Here is a 26,408-nt window from a genome sequence, read left to right as displayed (position 1 = left end):
GTGGCTGTATGATGCTCTCTTCAGGTCAGGTAGGAGTCTGAGACTAAGAAGGGATGACTAGCTAAATTTCTGGGTTTGAATCTCATAGAATCTGTTTTTTTTTTGCACTTGTTATCATATGAAAAACCTTCTGCTTAATGTCAGCCTTTTCTTTTCCTGTCTCAGAGAAAGAAAAACAAAACCTCTGAATAATTCTATTTCATGTTGCTAGGTATGTTTTTATTTGGGATGCAACTTTCCCTCAGGACAGAATCATCATCCCCTTGGGTTTCTTGGTAAAGACTGAAGAAGCCTTTTATGATATAGACCACTATGGAATTCTCACAGGGATGTATTTTTGCGCAGAAAACACACTCATCTGGGATATACTGAAAACATTTTTTTGAGTATTACTAATATACATGTCTTAATTTTTCCCCCTCTTCCAGCTTCAGGGACTGTTACATATGGAACAACTGCATGCGTGTGGGTCTCTAGAGCGAAGATCAGCATTGTTTAATGAATATCTAGATCTGAGCTGGGATAACAAAAAATTCAAACACAACTTAACTTTTGAGGTAAAAGAAGGCAGTTGTATCTGTTAACTCACCATTTTTAGGGAAGCTTTTCATAATAGATAGGAATTTATTTAGTTTTTATATGTAATTTCGAGTGGATTTTAGGAAAGCGTCTGTAGGGTACCACTTTCTGTGGCATACAATTGTTTCATTTTACCTTTTACATATATTTCTGTGTAGGAAGAGAGGTAAATGTAGCATAAATAAGAAAGAATGAGTTCTTGCAACCTTGAGAACTAAAATTTAGAGGCCCTAAATTTGCAAAACTGTTGAGTTAATTCTGCAGGATGGGAACCAGTAACTGTGATGATTGGCCAAAATGTTGTCAAGTGGAACTGTGACTTTTTGGAAATGTTAGGTTAAACCCCTGAAGCTACTAGAATAAAAAAAGCCAGCAGAGGGACAGGATGAGGTTGAGAGCTGGGATGAGTGGGCCCAAAGGAGTCTTTTAAGATTCTGTTGTCATGTTCTAACTTTGTTTTCTTGGTTCATTGCAGAGAAATCAATTCTTGTATCCTAATAAGTTCCAGTTAGAAGCTGTTCTGGAGAATATAGTCCTGACCTCATGCACCAAACAGAAGATTCTGGGTAAAGTGGAAACAAACTACTTGTCTAGCCTGAACTATGATGTGAGCTTTGAGTTCTGTGACCTTCCACATGTAAGTCTCACATAAACTTACCACATGTACTTCACTTTAAATGTGATTACTCATTTGGAGACTTCATTTTCCTCAGCTGTAACTTTACATGAAAATTGCCGTATTTCTGTAACTTAACAAGCCATAAATAGGAAGTACCTTTTGATGGGCCAAGGCAGAAAGGTTCTGATTGCCACTGTAGTATATTCTTTAGGTCCTGTTACAATTCTCACTGTAAATATTCCCACTTCCTCCATGTTCTTTCTTTCTCCTTCCTCTCTCAAAGGTCTTTTAATTTCATATTTCTGAAGAATATCGAAACTGTCTCTAAAAAAGGAAACTAGAGCAGAGTAAAAGTGCTTTCCTTCCCCTGTAGGTAAAAGTTTACTGGTGTTTATGGCTGCTCTGCTGGCAGTGATGGATTTTTGAACCTTAGTGTAACCTTGTAGTTGTCATTTATTTTTATATTGCACACAGAAACCAAAGACACACCTGTGGTCTTCCTTAGGTGCACATTGGACCCCAGAGTTGTGAGAAATAATCACAGCAAACACAAAACTTGGACTTTGTAATGAATGTGGTCTCTTTTCAGTTCCCAGATGCTGAAATGCATCCCAGTTGTTTCCTCATTCACTACCAATCAGAGCAGGTCACAGTCTGTTAGCAATAGGAATCAGCAGACAGATTTTGATGCCAGTGAAAGCTTTTTCCAGAACTCTGTTAGAGCCCGTTTATAATGCCAAATACGTGTATGCATTTCACGGCAAAAGCCTCTGCATTCTTACGAATCCTTTCCTTCAAAGGCATGCAGTAAAATGCCAGCTAGATTAGCTGAGAAGCATAAGACAAAGAAAACCCAATAAACTTGTTTTAATGAAAGATAGTTATAGCTGTTCATCTTGTCCTAGGCTGTAATCACTGACCATGTTTTGTTACACCACAGAAACTGAAGGGGTAAAGAAGTAAGACGATGCTGTGAGGAGGAGGATGTTCTGGTTTCTGAAAGGACAAGTCTTGTTCATCACTTCATTGTTTAATTTTATGAGAATGCTGACATTGTACAGCTTCTTACTAATCTATGCAGAGCTCATTTCTTTGGAAGAATTAAGCTTTAACACTTTTTTTGTTTGTATCTAGGTAATTGTTTTCTCTGGAAAACACCAGCTCAACGAAGATGACATCATTTTGCAGTCAGAGAGTAGGTTCCACCTTGCTGATCATGGGAGAGATGAGGGGTTGATTGGAATATCCCTAAAAAATCGGAGTACAGCTGATGTGAAGAACTATTCTTTGGAAATTGAAGTGAGTTTTTATTTTAGTATAGTGCCACTGGCATTTGAGTTTTGTTTTTTTGAAGGCCTACTGCCATCTAGCTTCCAAACTGATCAGGTGCAGGCAGTGACTGTAAAGCAGCAGGCAAGTACAGGCAACGTAAAATACTCCTGGTTTCTTTAGTTCTATTGCCAAAGGATCAATTATGCAATGTGCATGCAGTACGATCAAGAGAGAAGGGAAAGCACCAGAATTAATTATCTGCAGAGCTCAGTGACAAATACAGTAAGTGTTATCACCTGGAGTATATAAGGTATATAAAAGTTTGAAGAGGCTGTGTGTTATTATAGCATGACTGACTCGTTTGGTAAGTCACAAAGCATCATTTGCCAGAAAAAAGAACTGGCCTTAAGAAAGGCACAAAACAACTAATATGATGCTCATCCTGAGGCAAATCTCTTCCTTTTTCTCTCCCCTCTATTTTGTATTTGCCTTCAATTTGCTACATAGTGAATAAGGTGGAGAAGCTGATGATGGCAGTAGAGTGAAGCAGAAGAGTAATGTGGTCAGCCCCATCCCAACTCTTCATTAGAAGGAATGTAGGCAGTTAGTCATAATTAACTGAGACAATAGGCCGTCTCTTAACAAAATGATAATGATTTAATCAGTAGCAGGCTAAGACAAATACTCAGTTATTTTTCCCTCTCTGTTTAGAAAGCAGATGAAAGAAGTATAAGCTGCTCTGCTTGGGCTTTCTGTACTCTCTGTTTTAGATTAAATGGCTCACATTAAGGAGTTGACTGTTACAGTATGTTTCTTTCATTGTACCATTAAAATATTGTCCATAAGTCTTGTGGAATCTGGTCATTCAGCTCTTGAGCCCATCATCCTAATACTTGTGCCTCACTTGAGAGTATAACTCCTGTTTGTTTCCTGTTGGGAAATATTTCCCTCACCACTTACCCTTCTGTCAGCAGCATTGATATTTGAGCATCATCCCTGAACATGCATTAATTCTGTGTGGTGGCTTTGAACACATGTTTTTCCTTTATGGCTACAGTTAAGAGCCTTTGAAGATATTTGGCTAGGCCTGACAGGAACTGCTGCTTCCTCATCTGTGCAGAGCCAAATCCTGGTGGAGGGGACTGTTGATCAGAAAGAGAAAGTAAAAATAGCTGCTTCTAAAGGAAAGGAATGTTTCCAGTGCTACGTGGGGTATTTGAAAGGTATGTACCTTCATGGAGGATGCATTTAGTCATAAGATTTAGTTTTAGGCAGATAGTTGTTCTTGATCCATATGGGTCTATTTCAACTTGAGATAATTCTGTGATTCAGAGCTCTCACTAGTGTGAAGAAGCAGGAAGAAAGGCTGTGTCTCTCTAGCACCAAGCTAGCTCAGTTTCGTGACAATTCAATCTGTGCTCTATCAGATATTGAAAAGCTGAAGCTTCAGACTGATTATACAAGGGTCAGTTTGGGAAACATTTTTATGACTGTTAGCCAGGGAAGGATTATAATTGATGGTGATCAAATATAGGATTGATTTCATGTTGATATAGCCATCTTACAGTCATGTATCATTTAAGATAATCATTGCATTCCAGTTTCTATGAAAGGACAAAGGAAGGCACCTCCAGAGGCGTGCAACAGGGTGTGTGCAGTCACCCTTTGCAGCTGATTCTCTCAGCAGCAGTCAGTTTTGACTGACAACAGAGGGGAAATGGCTATTGGCTCAGACTGTGACTAAGTGTAGATGAGTAAAGTTAGATCTACTGCAAGTGCTTTCTGTTGTGATTTATCCACCTTTCAACTACATTAGATCTATGTGCAAACCAGTCAATATGGTGGTATGACAGTTGTCTTGAACCCCTGTTGCTGACAATCCCAGTCCTAGTTTCAGTTATGGATTTACCCTTCCCCACTTCTGCAGTAGAATTTCTCTCAGGTTTATGGCCTCACTTGTAAGTGCTGTGATGCATTTGAGATTAACACCATTAGTCTGTGAATCACTGCAGTAAAAATTTAGTAGAAATTTTTCAAGTCAACTCTCCCAACCCAGATTCTGTGTGTGCTTTGACAACGACTTCTGTTTATGTTCATCAGTACTTGGGCAGAAAGAACTTCTCTGTGTGATGGGTGGACAAGTGACTGACACACTTTCATTTATGGTCTGAGCTATTTTGAAACATCATCAACAAGGGACAGCGTAAGACTGAAGTAGAAAAAAGCCTGTAAATCACTGGGACTGAGAGAACTGTTTGTATTTATTTAGATTATATTTACCAGTGCTTTATTTGGAGTGGCAAATCTGTGTTTGTAAATCATTCACAAGCCTCACAGAAGAGAAAAAGCCAATGCTGACAATTTTTCCTGTTTATCTCCTCTTGGGGTTTTTTTTTCCCATAAACACATAACACACTCAGGTACTGATTGATCACCTAATTAATTACAAAGCTGCCTTTGAAACAGTATCCGTCAGTGTTGTTCCTGTAAATTAAGCTCTTGCTTTTCATTCTCTAAGGGGATTTAGAAGAAGGAATGGAAGTCAGTGCTTGTACTGATGGGCAACAGATGGCTACTGTTAATACCTATCTCAACATTAATGGTGAAAGGCAAGAAAACATGGGACAAATGACTCTAGCAGCTGTTAATGGAAGCTTGAGTTTTCTGGCTCATGGTTGTGGGGATCCAGTTCTTAAGGCTGAGGTGAGACCCTTCAACGGCAGTTAACTGCAGTGTGGTTTGTCCAGAATATTGTTTTGTCTTTTCACTTTGATGGAGCATCATCCAGGTAGGCTTCAGGTGTGAGTTTTGGTGAGTAACCAGGCAGATAAGGGAATTATGTGATTTTTAAGCTCACAGTAATATTATTTTTCACTTTGGTGTGAAAACATGCTATGGTGAGAAAAAAAATGTTCAGCCATACCTAGAAAGCACAGAAAATATGAGACCCTCTCCTAAAGGGTGTATCTATCCTTTAAAGAGGGTAAGTAAGTAAAGCAAGAGCAGTAGTAATCTGCCAGGGCTGCTCAGCGTGTTGGTTACAAAACCAAGATTACAATTCCTGAATGTGCTTTTACCCCTAATAGGGTTTCACATACTCTGCTTGGAGGAGGCTTTTTGGCTTTTCATCCTTACACTCTTCTGTTCTCATTTCTAACCCATTGTAACCAGAAGCTGTTTCCCCTGAGAAATGGAAGGCCACTGTAGATCTTTGCTGACATTTGAACTAGTACAAACTTTGATTTGGACTCAGCACAAGCAATTCTAAATCATAAATTCAAAGTTTTTATTCATATTTTCACAGTACAAACTTAATGAAATTGGGAGCCTTCTGAAAACCAAACTGATGGAGAAGATAAAGAAGTTTGAGGGATATATGTGGAGATTCAGGAGCTCAGTAAGTGCCTGTACATCATCTGGGAAAGCACCATGAAATATCCCTGAATTATTATTAAAAATGATACACTTGCAGTTGTTTTGTTTTGCTCAAACATTTAAATGGTTCCTCCTGTGCAATTCACACACAGGCTGAAAGTGTTTTTCATGCTAAAGATCCTGTATCTCTGCGTCACCACCATGGGCTTCAGAATTGCCTGGGAATGGAGTCAAAACTTTGCTTGTGATCACTATGTAATGTGGTATTTCTTCTTTTTTAGGTGCAGCAAGTTGATTTTCTGTTGGAAGCAGCTGGCTGGCCCTCCATAGCCTTGCAAAAGGTAGCGGGATTACTCCACAGTGCGGGTAGAACTGTTGCCCAGGTGTGGAAGCAGAGTGGAATTGGGCATATACTGAGAAGCAAACTCCCACTTTACCTGGATAAAATTCAAGACATTGTCCAGCAAATGCAGAATGAATTGCAAAGTAAGCAAAACCATGCAAAGCAAGGAGAATAAGGACAATGTCAGTGCAGGGCAAAACAAACTTGAGTATAAAAGATGCTGAACAGCACAAATGTTTCTATTTTGATCTAACAAAAAGTGCCAACCTTGGCTTTTAGTTTACAGAGTGGGAGCCTTGATGCAATAAGCTGTAAGTAAGCTCACTGTGAGCACTGTTATAATGAAGTAATTGAAAAAGCATTCTCTTGGACACAGGAGTCTGTGTCAGTCAAATGAGAACAGACCTCTGATTCCTAATCTGAAGCCTTTCTGCTAACAGTTCCCTGCAAGCATTTCCTCCTGAAGGGCTGCTCATATCCATCCTTCAGTTTTGGATGCTTGTACTAATCTGATTTCACTTGAATTGTTTTTTCTAAGTCTATCCAGCAGTCACTAATTCACTGTTGGGCTGGTCTATAGCCCGACACTTCTCATTATTGAGAAATACGGTCAGCTGTAATGGGCAGAGAGAACCCTCAGTTCTCACAAGATTAAAACCTCACTCCACTTACCTCTAGACGCTTTCCACTCCAAAGTGAGGTTTAGCTGATACACCGTATGTGGAATCAGTTGTGACCAAACTGTTCAGTTTTTCCTCCAGCAGATGCAGGTTGATCTGTACGATTCTGAGGGTGGCATATTGCAAAGCATGCGTTACGTTTATTTTGGAAAACAGCAGTGTATTTGTAGGGCATATGAGTGGATCAGGGTTACAGCTAAATGCGTGTTTCAGGGGTTTTTTTAACACTGTGTCCAGACACGCAGCTACGAAAAGTGCCTGCCATGAAACCCAAGCTGCCTGTGCCTTTCTTCTCTGTCCCTCCTTCACTATGCGGGAAGCTGCGGGGAAACAAAACACATTCTGAAACAAACAGCTACTTTGTAGCATACTCACTAAGTAATGCTTCATCTCATGCTTTTGCTACAGACCCACTAGCAACTTTGAAGGATGCCTACTACGATGTAACGTTGAAACCACTGGACGAAGTTTGGCAAGAGAAGACAGAGGAGTACATGAAGAAAATCCAGGCTTTTTTACCCAAGATAGTAAAAGATATGTGGCTACTGGAACCAATCCAGGTGGCACTGAAGGCTGTGAAAGTGGGCTTGGACATTGTTAGTACAAGTCAATTCTCCATTTTTAATGGCTTGAAAGACAAGGCCTACAAATTCAAGTCTCAGCTTTGAATTTTGGATATACAAAAATAGTTACATGTTTTTATTTATAGAAATAGTGTGGTTATGCTACGTAACGGGCTTGTGCTTGTTCCTGAAATACTTGTCCTGCTTTGAAAGCAGTACTTTTCCAGCTAGAGGAGAGGGTGTTGTACTAGTTCTGGTTGAAATCACAGCAGTGGTAGTTTTTCACGCATGTAGCTTTTGCTGTTCTGCCATAGAAGGGAGGGATTGTGATTCCAACAAGTAATGGACAAAAAGTTTGGGCTCGTCTAGTTGAAGAGCATGAAGAGTATGTCATGACACCAATTTATATTAACAAAAATATCAACCCACTACTGAAGCACATTAACTTAGTGAAGTATTGGTATACTTTAAATAATGTTATTTTAGGAATTTTTTATTTCTGCCCATTGTTTGTTGCAGTAATGACTAGTATCTGTCCTCTGAATATTAACCTCTAAATGACAAGATGCCAGGCAGGTGACAAATGCAAGAGAGACTAAAGTGCTATTTCACTGACCACTGATTTAAAACTCATTATCCAGTACTGACCCTGCCCTGAAGCCGGTTTTGTAATCCCCCTTTCTGGCTCTCCAATAGACTACACAGCAGATGCTCAGGTGGGCAGAGGCCATGTTTTCTAGAACTGTGAGCAAGATCCGGAAGCACTTACTCAACCTGTACAGTTTCTCAGCCAGGTAAGTGGTGGTTTTGCAGGATCCCAGCTGCTGGGTACCATTGTAAATGGCTGTGTGCACAGGAGGTCTTCATAGCAGCGTGTATGCTGGGGCTGGGGCTACCTGACTCTTCTTTGAGCACATGGCATCACACCATAATGGGTTTTTTTGTTGGCTACCAGGATGGGCTGTACTTCAGAAGAAGTGACTCAGTAGTAAACAGAATGGCAGTAGCTATGATAACTGCCTTATCTGGCATGGTGTATCTTTGGTTTTGCCGTGCTAACCAGACTGCAGTTCTTATGAATATTTCACTTCCACATTTCTAATAATAAAGCAACTGCATTTCATCAGCTTAGCAGCTAAGAGCATACACTGTTTTGTTTGTATTCTGCAGGAACTGTTCGGTGGCAGTAAAATTGCCAGTACTTCCTAAAGCTGGATCCCTGGACCTGGGAAATATCACTCATTATCTCATTGAAGAAAAGCTAATGAGGCCTCTCCAAGACCTCTACAATATCAACATAGTTGCAGAGTATTATAGATTCAAACGGAGGATGCTGGAGAGTCCCTTTGAATGTAAGCCCTTTCAAAGTGCTGCTTTGGTTTGTAACTGAATCTATGTCCATTTAGTTCCACATCCTTCAAAACATATTTGGAATAGCAGTTTACATAGACATGGCTGCTAATTATTAATTTTCCTATGAACTTGATATATAGACTTTCTTGTAAACCAGTAATTGTACATGTAACAGCAACTCTGGGTAAAGCCAACATGCGGTAAACATTCCTTTACTTAATATTCATGCTAATTTTGCAACTCTTTACACTTCTTCCTCTTGAGACCAGCAGTCAGCAGGTGGCATTTATCTGCGTTATCAATATCCTCTTGTGAGTCGACATTATGGTTTAGTGCCTGCCATACCTGCTGGCCCTGGGTCTTGCTGTGGAGACTTTGTCCAGACTTAACATCACTTCTGTTGACTCTAGTATGGAAAAGCTCAGTGCTACCAAAACTTCAGAGACAGCATTACCTGAAAAAGCTAGATGCTGAAAGACTACATTAATAGTCCCAGCTGTCCCTTAGATAATGGCTTTTCCAGAAAGAGACACTTCTATTGGCTTCCTTCCAGCAGGCAGACTCAATGGAGGGCACTGAAAATAGGTCCTAGTGACCACATCATCTGCATGATATATCAGCAGGGTTTCCTGGGCTGCTACGCTGATGCTCTGGTTGGGTACAAACTGGCACACAAGAGGTTCCACTTAAACTTGAGAAGAAACTTCTTCTCAGTGAGGGTGACAGAACACTGGAACAGGCTGCCCAGGGAGGTTGTGGAGTCTCCTCTGGAGACATTCAAAACCTGCCTGGACACATTCCTGTGTAACCTTATCTAGGTGTTCCTGCTACGGCAGGGGGATTGGACTAGATGATCTTTTGAGGTCCCTTCCAATCTCTAACATACTGTGATACTGTGATACTGTGGTACTTGTTTTGAGACAGTTAAAATATTCTTGCTGTTTTCTGCATAGGAATGTATAATGTGTATGGGGAGGGGAACAGGGACAGACTCACAAATACAGCTGTCAAGTAACATGACTGTAGATCAAGATGAGCTTTGAATCCTAATTCATGTTTCTCAAAGTTTGAGGACACTTGGGTGGAACCATAATGAAAAAGAAGTTATTAGATTGGTTTCTTTCAGGAGAAATTTTTGTTGCATGCATGAAACTTGTAACTAATGAAAATGTAATAATAGCTTGAGAAATTATCTTAAGAGGTGGCCAGCCAGAAGCTCTTTGTGTTGGAATATATAGGTAGTAGCACAGTACTTACTGTTCTGTGGAAAACTCATTGATGCTGCTTCTGAAATGTCGTTCTCTAGATCATGCTATGTTAATGGGGACCAAGCATCTTGTGACTTTTGATGGCAAAATTTATGATTTGGCATCAAAGTGCAGTGTACTTCTTGCCAAGGATTTTGTTCACAATACTTTCACTGTAATACTAAATGAGGAAACTGGTAACTCAAGATCGCTGTATGTGGAGATGAACCAGACCGTGATCAGCATCTCCCCAAGACTCAAGGTAGGAGGGGGAAGTCAAACATCCTAGACCAGAGATTATCATAAACCAACCAATAAAAAAAAAGTTTTCAAAATATTAATGCTGAAGACACCGATCAGAACAGATGGCAGATGTAAGTGCTAGAAAGCAACCGCTTTTTAATCAGGAAATAATTCCCCCAAACAAAACCAGTTTTAACTCCAGGGTTGCCTCTTTGCTTTCTGGGTACTTAAATAAGAGAGGCTCAATGAACTTTTTCAGCTTTCTTCTTACTTCAGTGACAGTTACAAAGGACTGGACAGCAGACTGGGCACCTGGTTTCAGTGTACCTGGCAGGAGTTGTGCTTTCCTCCTCTTGAAAAGTCTAACTCAACCCCATTCTTATTCCCCAGCTCTGGGCTGAGCAAAGCTGACCCCACCCCACCTGCAAAACCAGGCTGAGCTTGGCAGGCACTGACCCTGCCCTGTGATGAACTGGAAATTGTGTTTTCATGTTGAAACAGGTATCCAAGATGTACAACTTTTCCTTTATGGAAGAGAACTGCCAAGCACTGGATCAATCCCTTGAAAAGAATACCATTAATTCAAGGAGAGAAACCAACAAAATAGAAGTGTCCAATCAGAAAGGCGTTTCTGTCTCTTGTGACTTCCAGTATGATCTCTGCACTGTCACTCTGGCTGGCTGGCACCATGGTGAGTATCAATCCCAGAGCTTTGCCAGCTGTTTGTCATTTTTTTTCTCTCTCTGAACATCACTACCTCTAGTACCAGCACATGGGTTGTTTTTCACTTCTCTTTCCCCCTCCTTGTGTATACACATAGAATCATAGAATCACAGAATAGTTAGGGTTGGAAAGGACCTTGAGATCATCTAGTTCCAACCCCCCTGCCATGGGCAGGGACACCCCACACTAAACCAGGCCACCCAAGGCCTCATCCAACATGGCCTTGAACACCACCGAGGATGGAGCATTCACAACCTCCCTGAGCAACCCACTCCAGTGCCTCACCACCCTCTCAGTAAAGAATTTCTTCCTTATATCCAATCTAAACTTCCCCTGTTTAAGTTTTAACCCATTACCCCTTGTCCTATCACTATAGTCCCTAATGAATAGTCCATTCATCCAGCATCCTTGTAGGCCCCCTTCAGATACTGGAAGGCTGCTATGAGGTCTCCATGCAGCCTTCTCTTCTCCAGGCTGAACAGCCCCAACCTTCTCAGCCTGTCTCCATACAGGAGGTGCTCCAGTCCCCTGGTCATCCTCGTGGCCCTCCTCTGGACTTGTTCCAACAGTTCCATGTCCTTTTTATGTTGAGGACACCAGAACTGCACACAATACTCCAAGTGAGGTCTCACAAGAGCAGAGTAGAGGGGCAGGATCACCTCCTTCGACCTGCTGGTCACACTCCTTTTGATGCAGCGCAGGATATGGTTGGCTTTCTGGGCTGCGAGCGCACAGTGAAGCTGGCTCATGTTCATTTTCTCATCGACCAACACCCCCAAGTCCTTCTCTGCAGGGCTGCTCTGAACCTCTTCTCTGCCCAACCTGTAGCTGTGCCTGGGATTGCTCCGACCCAGGTGTAGGACCTTGCACTTGGCATGGTTAAACTTCATAAGGTTGGCATCAGCCCACCTCACAAGTGTGCTGAGGTCCCTCTGCATGGCATCCCTTCCCTCTGGCGTATCAACTGAACCACACAGCTTGGTGTCATCGGCAAACTTGCTGAGGGCGCACTCAATCCCACTGTCCATGTCACTGACAAAGATGTTGAACAAGAGCGGTCCCAACACCGATCCCTGAGGGACACCACTCGTTACTGGTCTCCAGCCGGATATCGAGCCATTGACCACAACTCTTTGCGTGCGGCCATCCAGCCAGTTCTTTATCCACTGAGTGGCCCACCCATCAAATTGATGTCTCTCCAATTTAGAGACAAGGATGCTGTGTGGGACAGTGTCAAAGGCTTTGCACAAGTCCAGGTAGATGATGTCAACTGCTCTGCCCCTGTCCATCAGTTTCGTAGCCCCATCATAGAAGGCCACCAAATTGGTCAGGCAGGATTTCCCCTTAGTGAAGCCATGCTGGCTGTCACCAACCACCTCCTTGTTTTTCATGTGCCTTAGCATGCCTTCCAGGAGAATCTGCTCCAAGATTTTGCCAGGCACAGAGGTGAGACTGTCTGGTCTGTAATTCCCCGGGTCATCCATTTTCCCCTTCTTGAAAATGGGGGTTATATTTCCCTTTTTCCAGTCATCGGGAACTTCACCTGACTGCCATGATTTTTCAAATATGATGGACAGTGGCTTAGCAACTTCATTCGCCAGCTCCTTCAGGACCTGCGGATGGCTTTCATTGGGTCCCATGGACTTGTGTACGTTTAGGTTTTTAAGATTGTCTCGAACCAGATCCTCTCCTACAGTGGGCCTAAGGTCTTCATTCTCACAGTCCCTGCATTCGCCTTCCAAGACTTGGGTGGTGCAGTCAGAGACTTTGCCAGTGAAGACCGAGGCAAAGAAGTCATTAAGAACCTCAGCCTTCTCCAAATCCAGGGTAGCCAGTTCTCCCGATATCTTCCGAAGGGGGCCTACGTTGTCCCTAGTCTGTCTTTTACTCGCTACGTAGCTATAGAATCTCTTCCTATTATCCTTAACATCCCTAGCCAAGTTCAATTCTAACTGGGCCTTAGCCTTCCTAACCTGGTCCCTAGCTTCCCAGACAACATCCCTGTATTCTTCCCAGGCTGCCTGTCCTTGCTTCCACCTTTTATAAGCCTCTTTTTTCCCTCAAAGTTTCCTCAGCAGCTCCTTATCCATCCAAGGAGGTCTCCTGGTCCTCCTGCTGCACTTCCTTCTAGTTGGGATGCAACATTCCTGAGCTTGGAGCAGGTGATCCTTGAATAACAACCAAGAGTCTTGGGCCTCCCTGCCCTCTAGGGCTGTGTCCCATGGAACCTTACTAAGCAGGCTCCTGAAGAGGCCAAAGTCTGCTCTCTTGAAGTCCAGGGCAGTGAGCTTGCTGCATGCTCTTCTCACTGTCCTGAGGATTTCGAATTCGACCATCTCGTGGTCACTGCAACCAAGGCTGCCCTGGAGCGTCACATTTCCAACCAGCCCTTCCCTGTTGGTGAGCACAAGGTCAAGCATGGCACCTCTCCTTGTCGGCTCCTCTATTACTTGCAGAAGGAAGTTGTCTTCCACACAATCGAGGAACCTCCTGGATTGCTTGTGCCGGGCCGCACCTTCACTCCAACAGATGTCAGGGTGGTTGAAGTCTCCCATGAGAACAAGGGCCTGTGAGCGTGAGGCTGTTCCTATCTGCCTATAGAGCACTTCATCCAAGAACACACCCTAGAAATGGCTCTAAGCATTCCCAGTTATTGCCAAGTAAAGCACAGTATGTATCATGCCACTAAGAACAGAAAGTGCTTACGGAGGTTTCTGTTATTTTGGTGCACTAAAGCAGACAGAACTAGGGGGAAGATGGAATGCAGCCAGTGCAGGCCTAGGCCCTGTCTGAGAATCAAACCTGCAAGAGCATGAAAGAGGGAGGTCTGAAAGCTTCCAGGGTTTTCGGTATACTTGGAATACATTTCTATCCCATTGCCTCACCCTATTCTAGAACTCAGACCCCTGAGATTAGCAGAGAGTGCATATGATGCCTTGATCTGGTCATGAGAAGCAAAATAAGAGTTAACAAGATGGCAGTGCAGTTGGAGGAAAATCCATAAGGGGTGCCTGGGCATGTGTTCTCTCTTCTGCATTACAGCTGAGCTCTACTGCAGAATAGTCAGAGCCCTGGGACAGCTTCTAAATTGTTCCTACATCTACTTGTGATAACTATTGATTGACTCCAATTTCATTCCAGGCATCTCAGCTGGGCTTTTTGGTACCAATGACAATGAAGCTGGAAATGAATGGATCCTTCCTAATGGTTCTATCACTGACAACGTGCAGGAGTTCACACAGAGCTGGCAGGTAATGAGGGAAGGGCTGCTCCCAGTGCAGCTTACCAGCAGTGCTGGAGCACAAATGCCAACATCCTACGTACTGGTTTTGCTTAGATGAACTAAAGCTAGGTAGTGAAAACAGCAGCATACTGTGTGTAATTTGTTTTCCTGAGTTTAACCAGGTTAACGATTGCACATAGTTGCTAAAACAGTACAAGGATTCCTTGTAGATGGGCGTTGAGCATTTTTGGTTTAAGTAGTAAGGTAAAAACAGAGGCTGCTTCTGTTACTAGAAGACATTGATGTGCAGGTGTACATGGCCATTGGTGAATACCACTGACCTAACAAAGTAGCCTTCATGTGCTCTCAAACCACATTGACAGGATCCTCTAAATCCTCCAAGCCCCACTTTTAGAATCTATCACCAAAAAAAAAAAAAAAAAAAAAGAAAAGAAACCAGCATCTTATTACTGCTGCGATTCTGTGGCACTTCCCTGCTTCCCTGTACCTTCTCTCACCAAATGTCTGGGCTCTGGGCACAGAAACTATTATTTTCAGCTTTCTGTTAGAACTTTACTGTAAAGAAGAGTTTTGCTTTGAGTGTTTGTACTTTTCCTTGCTGTTGGAGAGATACTGCTCCTGAGTTTGTTAATAATGGGGTGGGATCATGACATGACAGACTTGGCATAATTTTCTTAATTGCTACAAATATTAACTTTAATATATTCATGAAAATGCAACCATCTAATGCAAAACTACCAGAGACACTGAACTAGACCCAATAATCAATTAAAAGCAACACATAAGACACTGTCATAAACAAGCTGGGAAGTCATGTATGTCCTTCTCTAAGTGGTGTAATGGCTGTGCTCACACTATTGATTCAGACATTTCTGTGTACTGCCCAGAAGGATTTGTAGATGTCTCTAGCTGGCCTCTGGGCTGTCTGTGGTCATATCCTGCTCAGAAAAAAAATAAATGGACTGACTTGCCAATACTGTACTGCTGTCATGCAGCATCAAAGCAATGGCCAGAAATACAAACGTGCCAAGTCAGAAGTTCCTGCAAAGTCTCAGGAAATTTTCTGAAGCAGGAGGATGAGTTGACACTGTGGAAATACCCAGTCCAAATGGGCAGTGTATTCAGCTGTGCTGGTAAAATGGAGCTTGCAAAAACCCATCCTGACCAGAAGCTTTAGCACAACTATACGTGACTCAGAAAGTGAAACACAGTTAGGTTACATCTGGCTAGGCATCAAAGCCTGGAATAGCAGCAGTCACCCCACACTGCTGGAGCCACCCAGCACCCAGCTCTGAGCACAGACTCTCAGCTTGCTCCCAAGGACTTTGTAACACACCTTTGGTGCCCACTGACCTTGCACATTAACACCAGTGCTACCAGAGCAGCCGCTGTACAAAGTGAGGTTAATAAGGAGACTGCAAGTGTCTAACTCCTGCAGAATGAGAGTTATCTGAGAGATTAAACTGGGAGTTGATTTTTCTTAGTAACTAAAATTACTTCAGTTCAAACCTGCTGAAAAAAACTTCTCAACTCTTAGAGATTTGCTGGGGAATTACTGATTAAAAACAAACAGTAAGTTGCTGATCCATATAGAGTACTAAACCCAGTGTTCACTCAAAAAAAACCCTAAGAAATGTAAGCAAATGCTGCTCATGACTAGTTCTGTTAATATTTGGTATCATCAGCTGTTGAGTGGTGTGCTAAGGGGCCTTACCTGAATCACATGCAATAAAAATGCATTCACATTTTTATCATCCAAAAATGCTTGTAATTGTAGGGAAGTCCCATTTGGGTTTGGGAGTGGGTTTTAAGCTGCCTTGTTATTACCTGTGAATAATCCAGCAAGCATCTGACAATCTTTTCACTCAACGAAAAGTCTAGTAAAAGCACAACTCTGACCTGCCATACATAATAAAAGACAACTGGTCAAATACTTACTGTGTCAGCAGCCACACAAAATCCTTCAGTGAATAACAAAATCAACAGAAAATTAACCAGTGTCCATAGTCTGTAATATTTGAGACATACAGTTTTGTTTATCAAGAGTGCAAGGTACTTCTCAATGTTGATGAACAGTAAATGTTAACCAGAGAACTGAGCTGCCGCTGTCTTCCTCCAAACCATCTCCCATTGGAAGTGTGAAGCAATCACAGCACACTGATGTTTAAAAAACAAACAGCTCGAGTGATTCTGTTTCTCCAGGTGAACACCTGCAGGCTTGTACAGAAGAAAGCGGACCCATGTTCAAATAAGCAAAAAGTCTGTAAAGTGTTTTTTGAGGAACGACGTTCACTTCTTCGGAACTGCTTCAGAGTTGTAAGTATAACTCCGGCCACCAAAGACTACCTGCACACCAGATGCCACACTTCCAAGGGGTACACGTAATTGTTGCAAGGATATAGGAATTTAGTTACAGATAACTTTAAGAAATAATCAGAACAACAATTCAGACAGAAAATAAAAAAAAGGTGTTATGTCACCATAGCATACATTTACATCCATGAGGTAGTGGCACGGCTTTGCAGTGCTCTAGCATACAGATCTGGAATTGGCAGTACAGATCAACCTCTTGATATTGGGAAGAGACTAAAGGTTTGTGATAGTCCCTATTGGAGTGGGGGGAGGGATGACACAAATCAAACTTCCCTTTCAGTTTCCCTGGAGGTGTGTGGCCAGAGTGCCATCTCCAGAAGAGATGTGTGTGTGTCCTGCACAGCACTTCCTCTAACAACTGCTCTGTGTTAAAGGTGGACCCTGCACCATTCTACAGCATGTGCACTTACGACTCCTGTGGCTCACATGACGTGAAGGCTGCCTGCAGTTTAGCAGCAGCTTTTGTTCACTTGTGCAACCAAAACTTTGTCCCTGTAGAAATTCCTCCTCAGTGGTAAGTTTCATTTGCTTTCATTCAGAACATGCTGGCTGTATTGCTCCAATACTTACATGTCTGTTATTCAAGAGCACATGAGAGGAAAAAAACCACCAGTGAATCTGACTGTGGGCTTGAGCAAAAATGAACCTATTCCTGGAATTATTCCTCTTGCTTCTTGTCGACCTCCTCTTTCTCGCTGCTCTCTCAGAAGTGCACCACAGCCCACCAATGCCTGTTCCCACTGCCTTGCTTATTGCCTCCTCCTCACTCCATGCAGGAGGCAGGACACTGGCCGAATATGGTGTGATTGTCCCCAGGTGTTCCACTGCTCAGATACTGGTTTTGTTTCAATTTTCTGTCTGAATAATACATTTGGATCCCTGTTAACAATAATACATATAATATAGAGACTCTGAACATACTCAGTGACCTGGTTTTGTACTTTTCAATTAAATTGATCTATCTTTAAACTTAACCTAGGATTTCAAGATTATCAGTACTTGTATTTAACGCAGCTGTCACCTGGGTAACATCTTTCAGGAATCTGTTTGAAAATGCACAGAAAGCTGAAAAGAGCACTAGTACTGGCTTGAAATTTTTGCCATTACTAACCTTGCCCATTTCTGGTGTTATTGTCTAAGTTATGGATCCTTACATTAATGCAGAAACCAGACTAGGAAACTTACTCTCTAAAGGAAATGTGTGCTGCTGAATGCACCTGTATTACTTGGGAAGTACAGCATTTTAAGAAAATTATTCTTCTTGTGTAAAGAAAAGTCCTATGTAAGTCTCCAGCCCCAGCATACCTGTTAGTAGTAAAATTTATTCCCCTCATTTCCCTCAGAGCTACCACAGCTGCTGCACACTGCAGCTGGATAGTTGCCATTTCCAGTATGTGTTACTGTACTCCAGTCCAGTTTGGCTGCCGTGGTGTGTCAGTCCCCAAGGGACAAACCCCTATCTGTGCTACAGCACCACAGTAACCTGTGTGAGACGCCTTATGGCTTCAGGATGGATGTTTGTTGGGTGTTTTATGTATTACGTATAGTCAATAATCTGCACTCTATGTCTTGCCTACACGTTTTTTTATGAAGTGCTGTCTCCATTGGCTATTCTGCATACACTACCTTCTTTGAATTCTTCTATTTACTGACTACAAATTGCTATATAAATAATAGTAACTAAACTATGATACCTTTTACCCCTTGAGTGATACAGGCTATTCACATCTTGCTGTCTTGAGACAGTCAAAACTTACTTTTTTATTCATCTGCATTGTTACTCCTTAGTTTAGACCAAAAAAAAGGGCAGAGCTTCTCTGAAATTTGCTACATGCTTGTATGTTTTCACTGAATGAGCACATGAAAGGAAACACACGTACAAGTTACTGTCATACTAATTACTGATTCACCTGCCCAAGTAATGACTTCAGTTGTAATTGCATTTTTGCAGGACTGCAATGGAAACATTTAAGTAAATAACTGAATCATGCAGAAGAGCCAGTTACGCTTTCGCTTGAAACGAAGCACTAACTTCCATGCTGCATCTCCTGGTGTGGCTTAGTAATAAGAAACAGGGTGGAGTTTTTAATATATGCAATAAAATGTTACTCATTTGCCTTTGTAAACTCACTAGTACCTCAAAAGAGTGCTTTGACTACAAACAGTTGTGATATGCTAAAAAAAATTATATATTTGCAAGTATTTGTTGAATTGTCACCCAGTAAGGGAAGGAGTAACTATCACATAGTTGTAGATGATTGTGTTAGCCATAAAATAAAAACCTAGAATAAGAACAGCCAGTATGTACATTAGTGCCTCACAAGCATAGACTTACCTATGCAGTAGTAACTCCACCTGTCCTTATCTGCCTTATGTATTCAAGTCAGCCAGTGTGTAAGCAGTAGGTGATCATGAAATTTCTGCGTGGTATCTTATAGGCAGTAAGTGGTTGTAGCTCCAATTGTTTATATAAACTCTTCAACATAGAAATTGAAATACAAATTCTGTTAAATCTGAGCCTGAATATTCAATTGGAACCAGAGGTTTAGAATGGCTCAGTAGCCAAAAGACTTGAAGTCTGCTGGTTTGCATTGCCCCATTTCTGAGAAAACGGATTGAAACTGCAGTAATCACAAGCTCAGATAACAACCAGAACATACTATTAAACAAGCAGCATGCACTGGGGATGTACACAGGAATAAACATACCAAAATAATACTTCTTCTCTATTTAGCTTGTTTTATGTGTCCAGTTTTGGACACCATGATTTAGTTGTGAAATAGTTGATATGTCTCTCTGTGGGGGGAAAATGAAGGGCTGAGGAAGGACATGATTTAAGTTTTCAAATATGTAAACACAGTAAAGAGAAGAAAGTGACACAGCACAGACTGCAGTGGCAGAGCATTAGGTCTGATACTGTGACAGCATTTGCAATGGCCAGGCCGGTTACACATTGTAACTGACAGCTGGCCAAGGTCAGGAGAGCAGAAGAGAACGTTCTGGTCACAAACAGCTACCACTGCTTTCTAGAAACCCCATCTTGCCAAGGATCTGCTTAGCTGAACTAGCCAAACCCCATAAACCTCAGCAGTAATGCTGCTCTTTTCCTCCTAAAGGTGAATTTATCATCAAACATAAAGAAAGAACCATACATCTTTATTTCAGTTTAGTGTAGCTAAATCAGTATCCAAACTGCTAGGGTACTTTTCCCTACAGCTTCTTTATAATGTCATAAATATATTTGATGTATTTTTCCCCTTCATAGATTTCTTGTAATTCAGCATGGTAACAGCTTGTATTACATGTCACTTGTTTCTTCCCATCCTTCAAGTAACCCCTAACTCTTTCACTGTATTTCATCTACTTTTCATTTCAGCTTAAGCCAGTTCTGAATGGCAGATACCAGCCCTGAAGATGGAAGAACCCTTTTGGCACTCAAAATAAAACAACTGATTAAGGTAGACAAGCTAGAAGCAATAGTAGGGAGACCAGTAAAAGTGGGAATGAATTTGTGTTAGGACTATGAGTATAATGAAGCATATATAGAAAGAAGCATATATAGCATATATAGAAAGAAAGCTTTTCACTCAGAAACACCTGGGGTAAGAGGAATGATTTCAGTACAGTGACAAGAAGAAAATGGACATAGGATTATCAGTTACTTGAATAAAAAAATAAATCTCCCATTCAGTGGCAAAGGTGCCTCTTGACAAGCCTTGAACCACAGCAGGAATATGTGTAAAGATGACAAAAGGCGTCTGCCAGCCCAGACTGGTACAAGCGGGCTCCTCTGTGAGGGCAGCATGTCAACTTTGAGCTGGGCAGAGATGCTGACTTCCTTTTTCTCCAGAACTGTAACTCAGCTACCCAGTAAATTCTGGAGGAAGTGCTCTTTTTCCAGGGAAGTGCCCCAGCACCCGAGAAGGCTAAGCAAGAAGTAAGATTGTTAAATAAATAACTGAAAGCCTTTAATGAGTTTCTCATTTCTGTGCTGGTTGATTTTTCCCTTATTGCTGTGTACATGGTTAAATGAGAACCAGCCTTCTTGGTATCCATTCATCAGTTTTGCAGTCTGCCTTTTTGTCTTGAGAACCAACCCCCTTCTCAGAAACCAGTTTACATGTTGGAAGGGGTAACCAATACCTATCCTGTCCACAGAGCAGTCTTAAGGTGCTACAGATCGATGTGTGAAAGTGTCTCACCTGTTAAATTACTTTATATAGTGTAGGTCAGTTCATTAAAAAAAAATGCATTACATTTTCTCCACACAGTACCAGAAACACAATTATTCCTTAGTAAATTGTAATGCTTCAGAATCCTTCAGATGTCTTTGCATAGTATGCAACCGTTGAAATAATTGTTAATAAACTTTTGACTTGCTTATTTTTATGCCGGAGTTTGTTTTTACTGATTATTCAGAGTTAAGTTGTACTGTTCTACAGAGTTGGAACCAGCTAGGTTTAAATGCCTTCAGTAGTTCACAGAGACAAAGTAGCAGATGCCCTTAGGTACCCTGTGTGTGCTGCTTTCAACTGCAATCACTTCCTCAACAGTGACACTGTAGTTTTACACAAATGCAAGTAAAACATGATTCTAACACGGGTCAGGAAAAATTTCTACAAGTGGTAGGAGCTGCTGCTGTAAAAACATGGTAGAAATGAGGCCCTCCTGTGTAATGATTTTATAACTGCTTAGAGAGATGTTTTATAATGAAGCCAAAATTGTATGCAGTATTTCTGAAAGTTAAAAAGTATTTACACCAGTTAATTAAAAACCTCATCATCTTCTCCCCAGTCACTTAATGCATGTGGAGCACACCAAACACCTTTGAAAAAATACTGGGATGACAGCTCCAGGAACAAAATACAATGTTAACAAGTAGAGCAAAAGATCTGGAAGAGCTTTACTTTTCAACTAAGGGCACTGCAGTTAGGGATACAGCAATACAGAAAAGAAACAGTCTTTAAACTGTATTAGCTGTCAACTGCAACACTGGGGTAGGTGCAGATAAGGGGTCCCCTAGAAGCTGCATACAGAGAAGCCATTTAACCTCCAGTGAACATAGTGAGCTACAGCCATGATGTTCAGCACATTGATAGATGTCTCTGAGCTGTTTCCAGGTCATGCAACTGCATGGTTTGTGTACAGATACTGGCAAGCAAGGCAAGCACTTTCACTGGCCCTCCAACCCACACCTGATGCCCATGAAGGGCAGCAGAAGCCTTGTCAGCATGGGGTGCAGGTTGGTCCACACTGAGCAGCAAGGAAGCCAGCACTTCAGGCAACAGAAACCAAAGCCCCTCGTGCCCTGGGGTTCTAAACATGGTCACTGATACACACCTACCACATCAACCATAAACAGTGCATCATACCAGCAACAGAAGTCTGGGCAAAGCACTGTTTATACAGAGCAGCACTAACAGGCTGTAACTGGAGATCTGAAACCAGGCCCTATCCTTACTGGGACTTAGAGGGGAAGACAGTGTAAGTCTTCATACTGATAGCCACAAACACACTCCACCTGCTGCAGTTAAGATGTGGAAAAGGGAGAATTCACACTGCTCAGTAGAGCACTACAGTGCCAAACTCTGGAAACCCAGAGATGAGGCACTCAGACCTGAGTGGTACTGAAGCTACCAGCAGCCATAAGAAGCATCAGCCACTCATGAGCAATCCTTAGAAGTCTTTGTTTAGAAACTCAGCATTCAACTTTCTGAAGACTGCCTTTCGCTTTGAATTCCTAGGAAGGCACTTTTTACTGAGAACTGTCACGAAAGCATCCAGTGTTGGCTTTAAAACCCTTTAAAGTTACTAATGTTAACCCTTTAAATTCACTAATGTAATTGCAGGCCTTTCTGAAGCAGTACTTCAGTTCAACAACAGTTCTCCTTCCCATTAACTGTCAAGCAAACATGTATAGCTTTGTGCTGATGAAACATGAAAAACTTGCCAGGCGCAGTAGAGCCAGTTCATGTGTTTAGTGAGGTCAAGTGTACAGTACAGATCCAGACAAGATACCGAAACACCGTAAGTCAAGCAGTGAAGGGATGTAGATCTTATTGTGCTGACTGTTGGCAAGCAAAGAAACCCCAGATGCTTTGATTCATGAGCCTCTGAATGACAGTGGTGAAAGATGCAAAGAAATCCTTTACAAATCCATTTCAGCCCTATGTACATACAACCCACTCGTACAGAAATGCAACTTTTCGCATGCATGCAGTGAATATGCATCACTGCCAGATGAATTGACAGTAGTTTTACTCCTGACAACCACTATACTCTGCACCCACCAACAGGGCTACAAGCCCTATGTGATTTTGCCACAAATTTACTGACACCAGCAAGGATGCAGCAGACCTTTTAGCTCTTCATTTTCAGGGTTTCACTGCCTAGTTAGGAAGCATGGCAAGGTGAATTTACATGCAATGAGCTTCAGGTTCCTGGCAAAAGAAGCATTCAGATGGAAAAGTATCTATTGCTAGGTAAAAAGTTGCCAGCCGATATACTGACCACGTGGATCATTCCTGAAAGGCTACAGCATTCCACAAGTGTTATGTTTGGTTGGTTTTGGGTTTTTTTTTCCCAGCATTAAAAACAATAAATGAACCCAGACTGCCAAAATTCTGTATGCATATGTGTTTTGGCATTTTGTCAGCAGGGTCTCAGAGCACAGGATGTCCATTATGCGAGTGCCTCTGATGTGGCCTGGTTTGGAATGCTGATCTCAAGGCTGGGATTACACTCTGAAAGCCAGTCCTTCATCTGTAAAGGTCTCATTTAAAGATCTACTGAAAAGAGTATTTCATTTCTGTGCACTTTGAAAACATAATCCCCCAGTTTTAAAATTTAGTTACCACCACTGGACCCTCATCTTCAATTGTTCAGAGTACAATTAGAGCACATCTTCCCTTCCTGTATACATTCCTAATTAACTACTGCTGGACAATAGAGTCCCAAACTACGAAGCCATATCACATGGATAATGCAATGCTTTCTTTAGGACTCAAATTCTCTATAGACAAGAGGGAAGATAAAAGAGTAGCAACAACTCTGATTTTGAAAGGTTTTTCTTTACCAGATTTCATCATTTATATGGGGTTTGGTTTGCTTGATTTTGAGGGTTTTTTCCACAGGAGGAAATAAAAATTAAAATATATTTAAGAATGATGTAAACAACTAAAAATAGCATAGCTTGGAACAAGAAAGGAAACCTTTAAAGAGAAAAATACACTTAGGCTTAGCAAACTTGTTTCATGAGGTAGTAAAAGTATTTGCATCTTGAAGCCAGAGAACCTATTCCAAGGAATCCTGCATCACATCTTTTCAGCAAATCTCACTTCGCTGGAACACAGGGGTTATCACTGAACCACTTTTAGAAACACAGAAACCAGAGAGGCGTTTAAGTACAAGACTCTGCTTTTACAGTTAGAAAGAGACATCTGTCTTACAAGTAGGGTTTGCTGACATGGTTATTACTGAAAGAGAAAACAGGTGAAGATGTTCTTTCCAACCCCAGCCTAAATGGACTGAAATGCATTTTGCCTCCATTCCATGTATTGAATTCACCTGGTAACACGAGTTCTGTTCAGCCCTTGCTGCCAAGAATACACCACTACAGGAACTACTATCAAAACATGGGCCTAGAAACAGCAACTAATATATGTAGAAATGTAGTAATTTTAATAGCACAGACATGTTACTCAGTACCTCAAGTGTTTCTCAAAACTGTTGGTATAAAAAGAGACTGTGAAAGAGATGTACACTGTGATTATTATCAGATATGCACTGATCCCTCCACTTAACTCTGAGCCTGACTTCTCACCTTGGTTTACTCCAGGAGAGTAACTGGTGCTTGTTTGAAACTGCAAATACACAGAACGGCTCAATGCTCTGCAGCAGAGAGGGGGAAAAAAGAAAAAAAGTACGTTTCCAGTTATTTTTGGCAGAAGAAAAAATATCTAGGGGATGACTCTCTGCAAATCCTCCACTTCAAGGCTCCACATATCCTTGTGCACGGGGTTTTCAGAAAGATCTGTCATCTTTATTGCTCGAAGAACAGGCTCAGGACTGCAGGACCGCACCACACCCATCACCATTACATACTTCCCTAAAAACCAAGAAAGTGTGAAATCTAATTAGCCTCTATTTTAATTCAGAAAGCTAAGTATTTGAAACTAAGTAGTTAAATAGTTTGAATTAAAGGTGCCAATACTTGCAAGAAAACTCAAGGCACTAAGATCACTTGGATCCGAATTCTGAAAAAGGCTTCATGATCTGTACAGCTGTTTTACAGTATTTTGCTAGATTTTCACATCCACTAGGAGTCAAAACCAGCACGATTCCTCCTTCTGCCATGCAAGTGGAGGGAGGGCAATCCAGAGGACTGAACATTAAGCAACAAGACTATTTTGTACCACAACTCCTGCAATGCTGCAGTCCAGCACTTGTTCAGTTGATTTAGCAGTGCTGGTGAAGTGAAGAAAAAGTAAATAAATAAACAAGTAAATACTATCCTTGCTCCTAGACTCACAGCTCTTCTCTGAAATATCCCAGTTTGATAAACCATTGGCTTTTAACTGTGAAGAACTGAAAACAGGCTCTATCTTTACTGGAACTCGTAGGGGAAGGCCCTGTCTTTGTACTGACAACCACGAACACGCTCCCCTGCGGCAACACACGCTGCTCCTTCCGACTGCCATAGCAGCACAGCTTTTTCAGGATGCCTCTTGTAGGAAGGCTGGTGTATGTGAAATGATGCCTGTGCAGCTGCAGTAGCTTTGCGCGCCTCAGGCACGTATTCGTCACACATCCGCTGCCTGCAAGCCTCCTGCTTTCGGACAAGGGGAACAGCTGCACCCCGGTGCACACGAGCCCGGAGGAGCCGCGAGTGACGGCCCACGATGCAAGGGAAAGATGCCCCGCAGGGGCTGTGTGCCGCGCCCGCCTCCCGGTACCTGCGCTGAGGCAAGGCCGCCCCTTGGGCACCTCCTCCACCCCTAGTACGGTGAAGGGGCCGCTGTCATCATGCAGCCGGGCTGAGCCGCCGCGGGCGCCGCCGCGCTCCACCTCCACCACGGTGCCCTGCATCCACACGGCCCGCAGGCACAGCGGTGCCCGGCCCGCCTCCGCCCGGACCAACTGCCACGTCCCACCGGCACCCCGCACCGCTCCTCGCAGCTGGGCGGCCAGCACCTTCACCGGCGGCCCCGGAGCGCCCCCGGCCATGCTGTGCCGCGAGGAGGCCGCTGCTGAGAGAACGCTGATGCCCGCGGCCGCTGAGGGAGGAGACGTGAAAGGCGGGAAGCGCCGCACGTCCCGCCCCAGCGCCAGACGGCGTCGGCGCCGTAACGGCCTGCGAGAGCTGGGCGGGCCCTGCGCCGGCACCGGAGGGGAGTCGTAGCGGCGCCTGGCCGCCGGCGGAGCGGAGGAGACCGGCCCCAGAACTTAGAAATAACGATCGGGGGTAGCGTCCCTCTTACGTGGCGGCTGAGCTGCACCCCGCCTTTCACCGCCACGTAAAGGGCGGCATTCCGAGAAGCGGCTCTGTGATCGCGATGATGCGCCTGCCCGCCGCCGCCGCCCGGGTGCGGTAAACCAGTGCCCGATGAGGGCAGAGGGAGCACGGAGCACCCGTCCTTTAGCACTGGACACGAGCAGCCAGCACTTTTGCGTTAGAAACAAATAAAAGGCTTGTATGGGAAATAAAGTACTTGTCGGGGGTCTGTTGCGTTCGGTCCAAACTGCAGTCAAGGTAGAACACTCCCAGGGGCTTTGCCTCCTCCCGACAAGCCTAC

At 42.8% G+C, this 26,408-nt stretch overlaps 1 protein-coding gene across 1 annotated transcript; it reads right to left on the bottom strand.

The window, feature by feature from the left end:
* Window positions 1-24,572: 24,572 nt before the first annotated feature.
* Window positions 24,573-25,839, bottom strand: RMI2 (RecQ mediated genome instability 2; the record flags this gene model as incomplete). Its single annotated transcript, XM_080619901.1, has 2 exons — window positions 24,573-24,721; window positions 25,569-25,839. The coding sequence occupies 2 exons, from the start codon at window positions 25,837-25,839 to the stop codon at window positions 24,573-24,575; spliced, it is 420 nt and encodes a 139-aa protein (XP_080476027.1).
* Window positions 25,840-26,408: the final 569 nt, after the last annotated feature.

The sequence above is a fragment of the Psittacula echo genome, assembly GCF_963264785.1.
Source record: "Psittacula echo genome assembly, chromosome: 5".
NCBI lineage: Eukaryota > Metazoa > Chordata > Aves > Psittaciformes > Psittacidae > Psittacula > Psittacula echo.
Note: the sequence above shows the minus strand (reverse complement) of the source record. Positions and strands in the feature narration are given on the sequence as shown.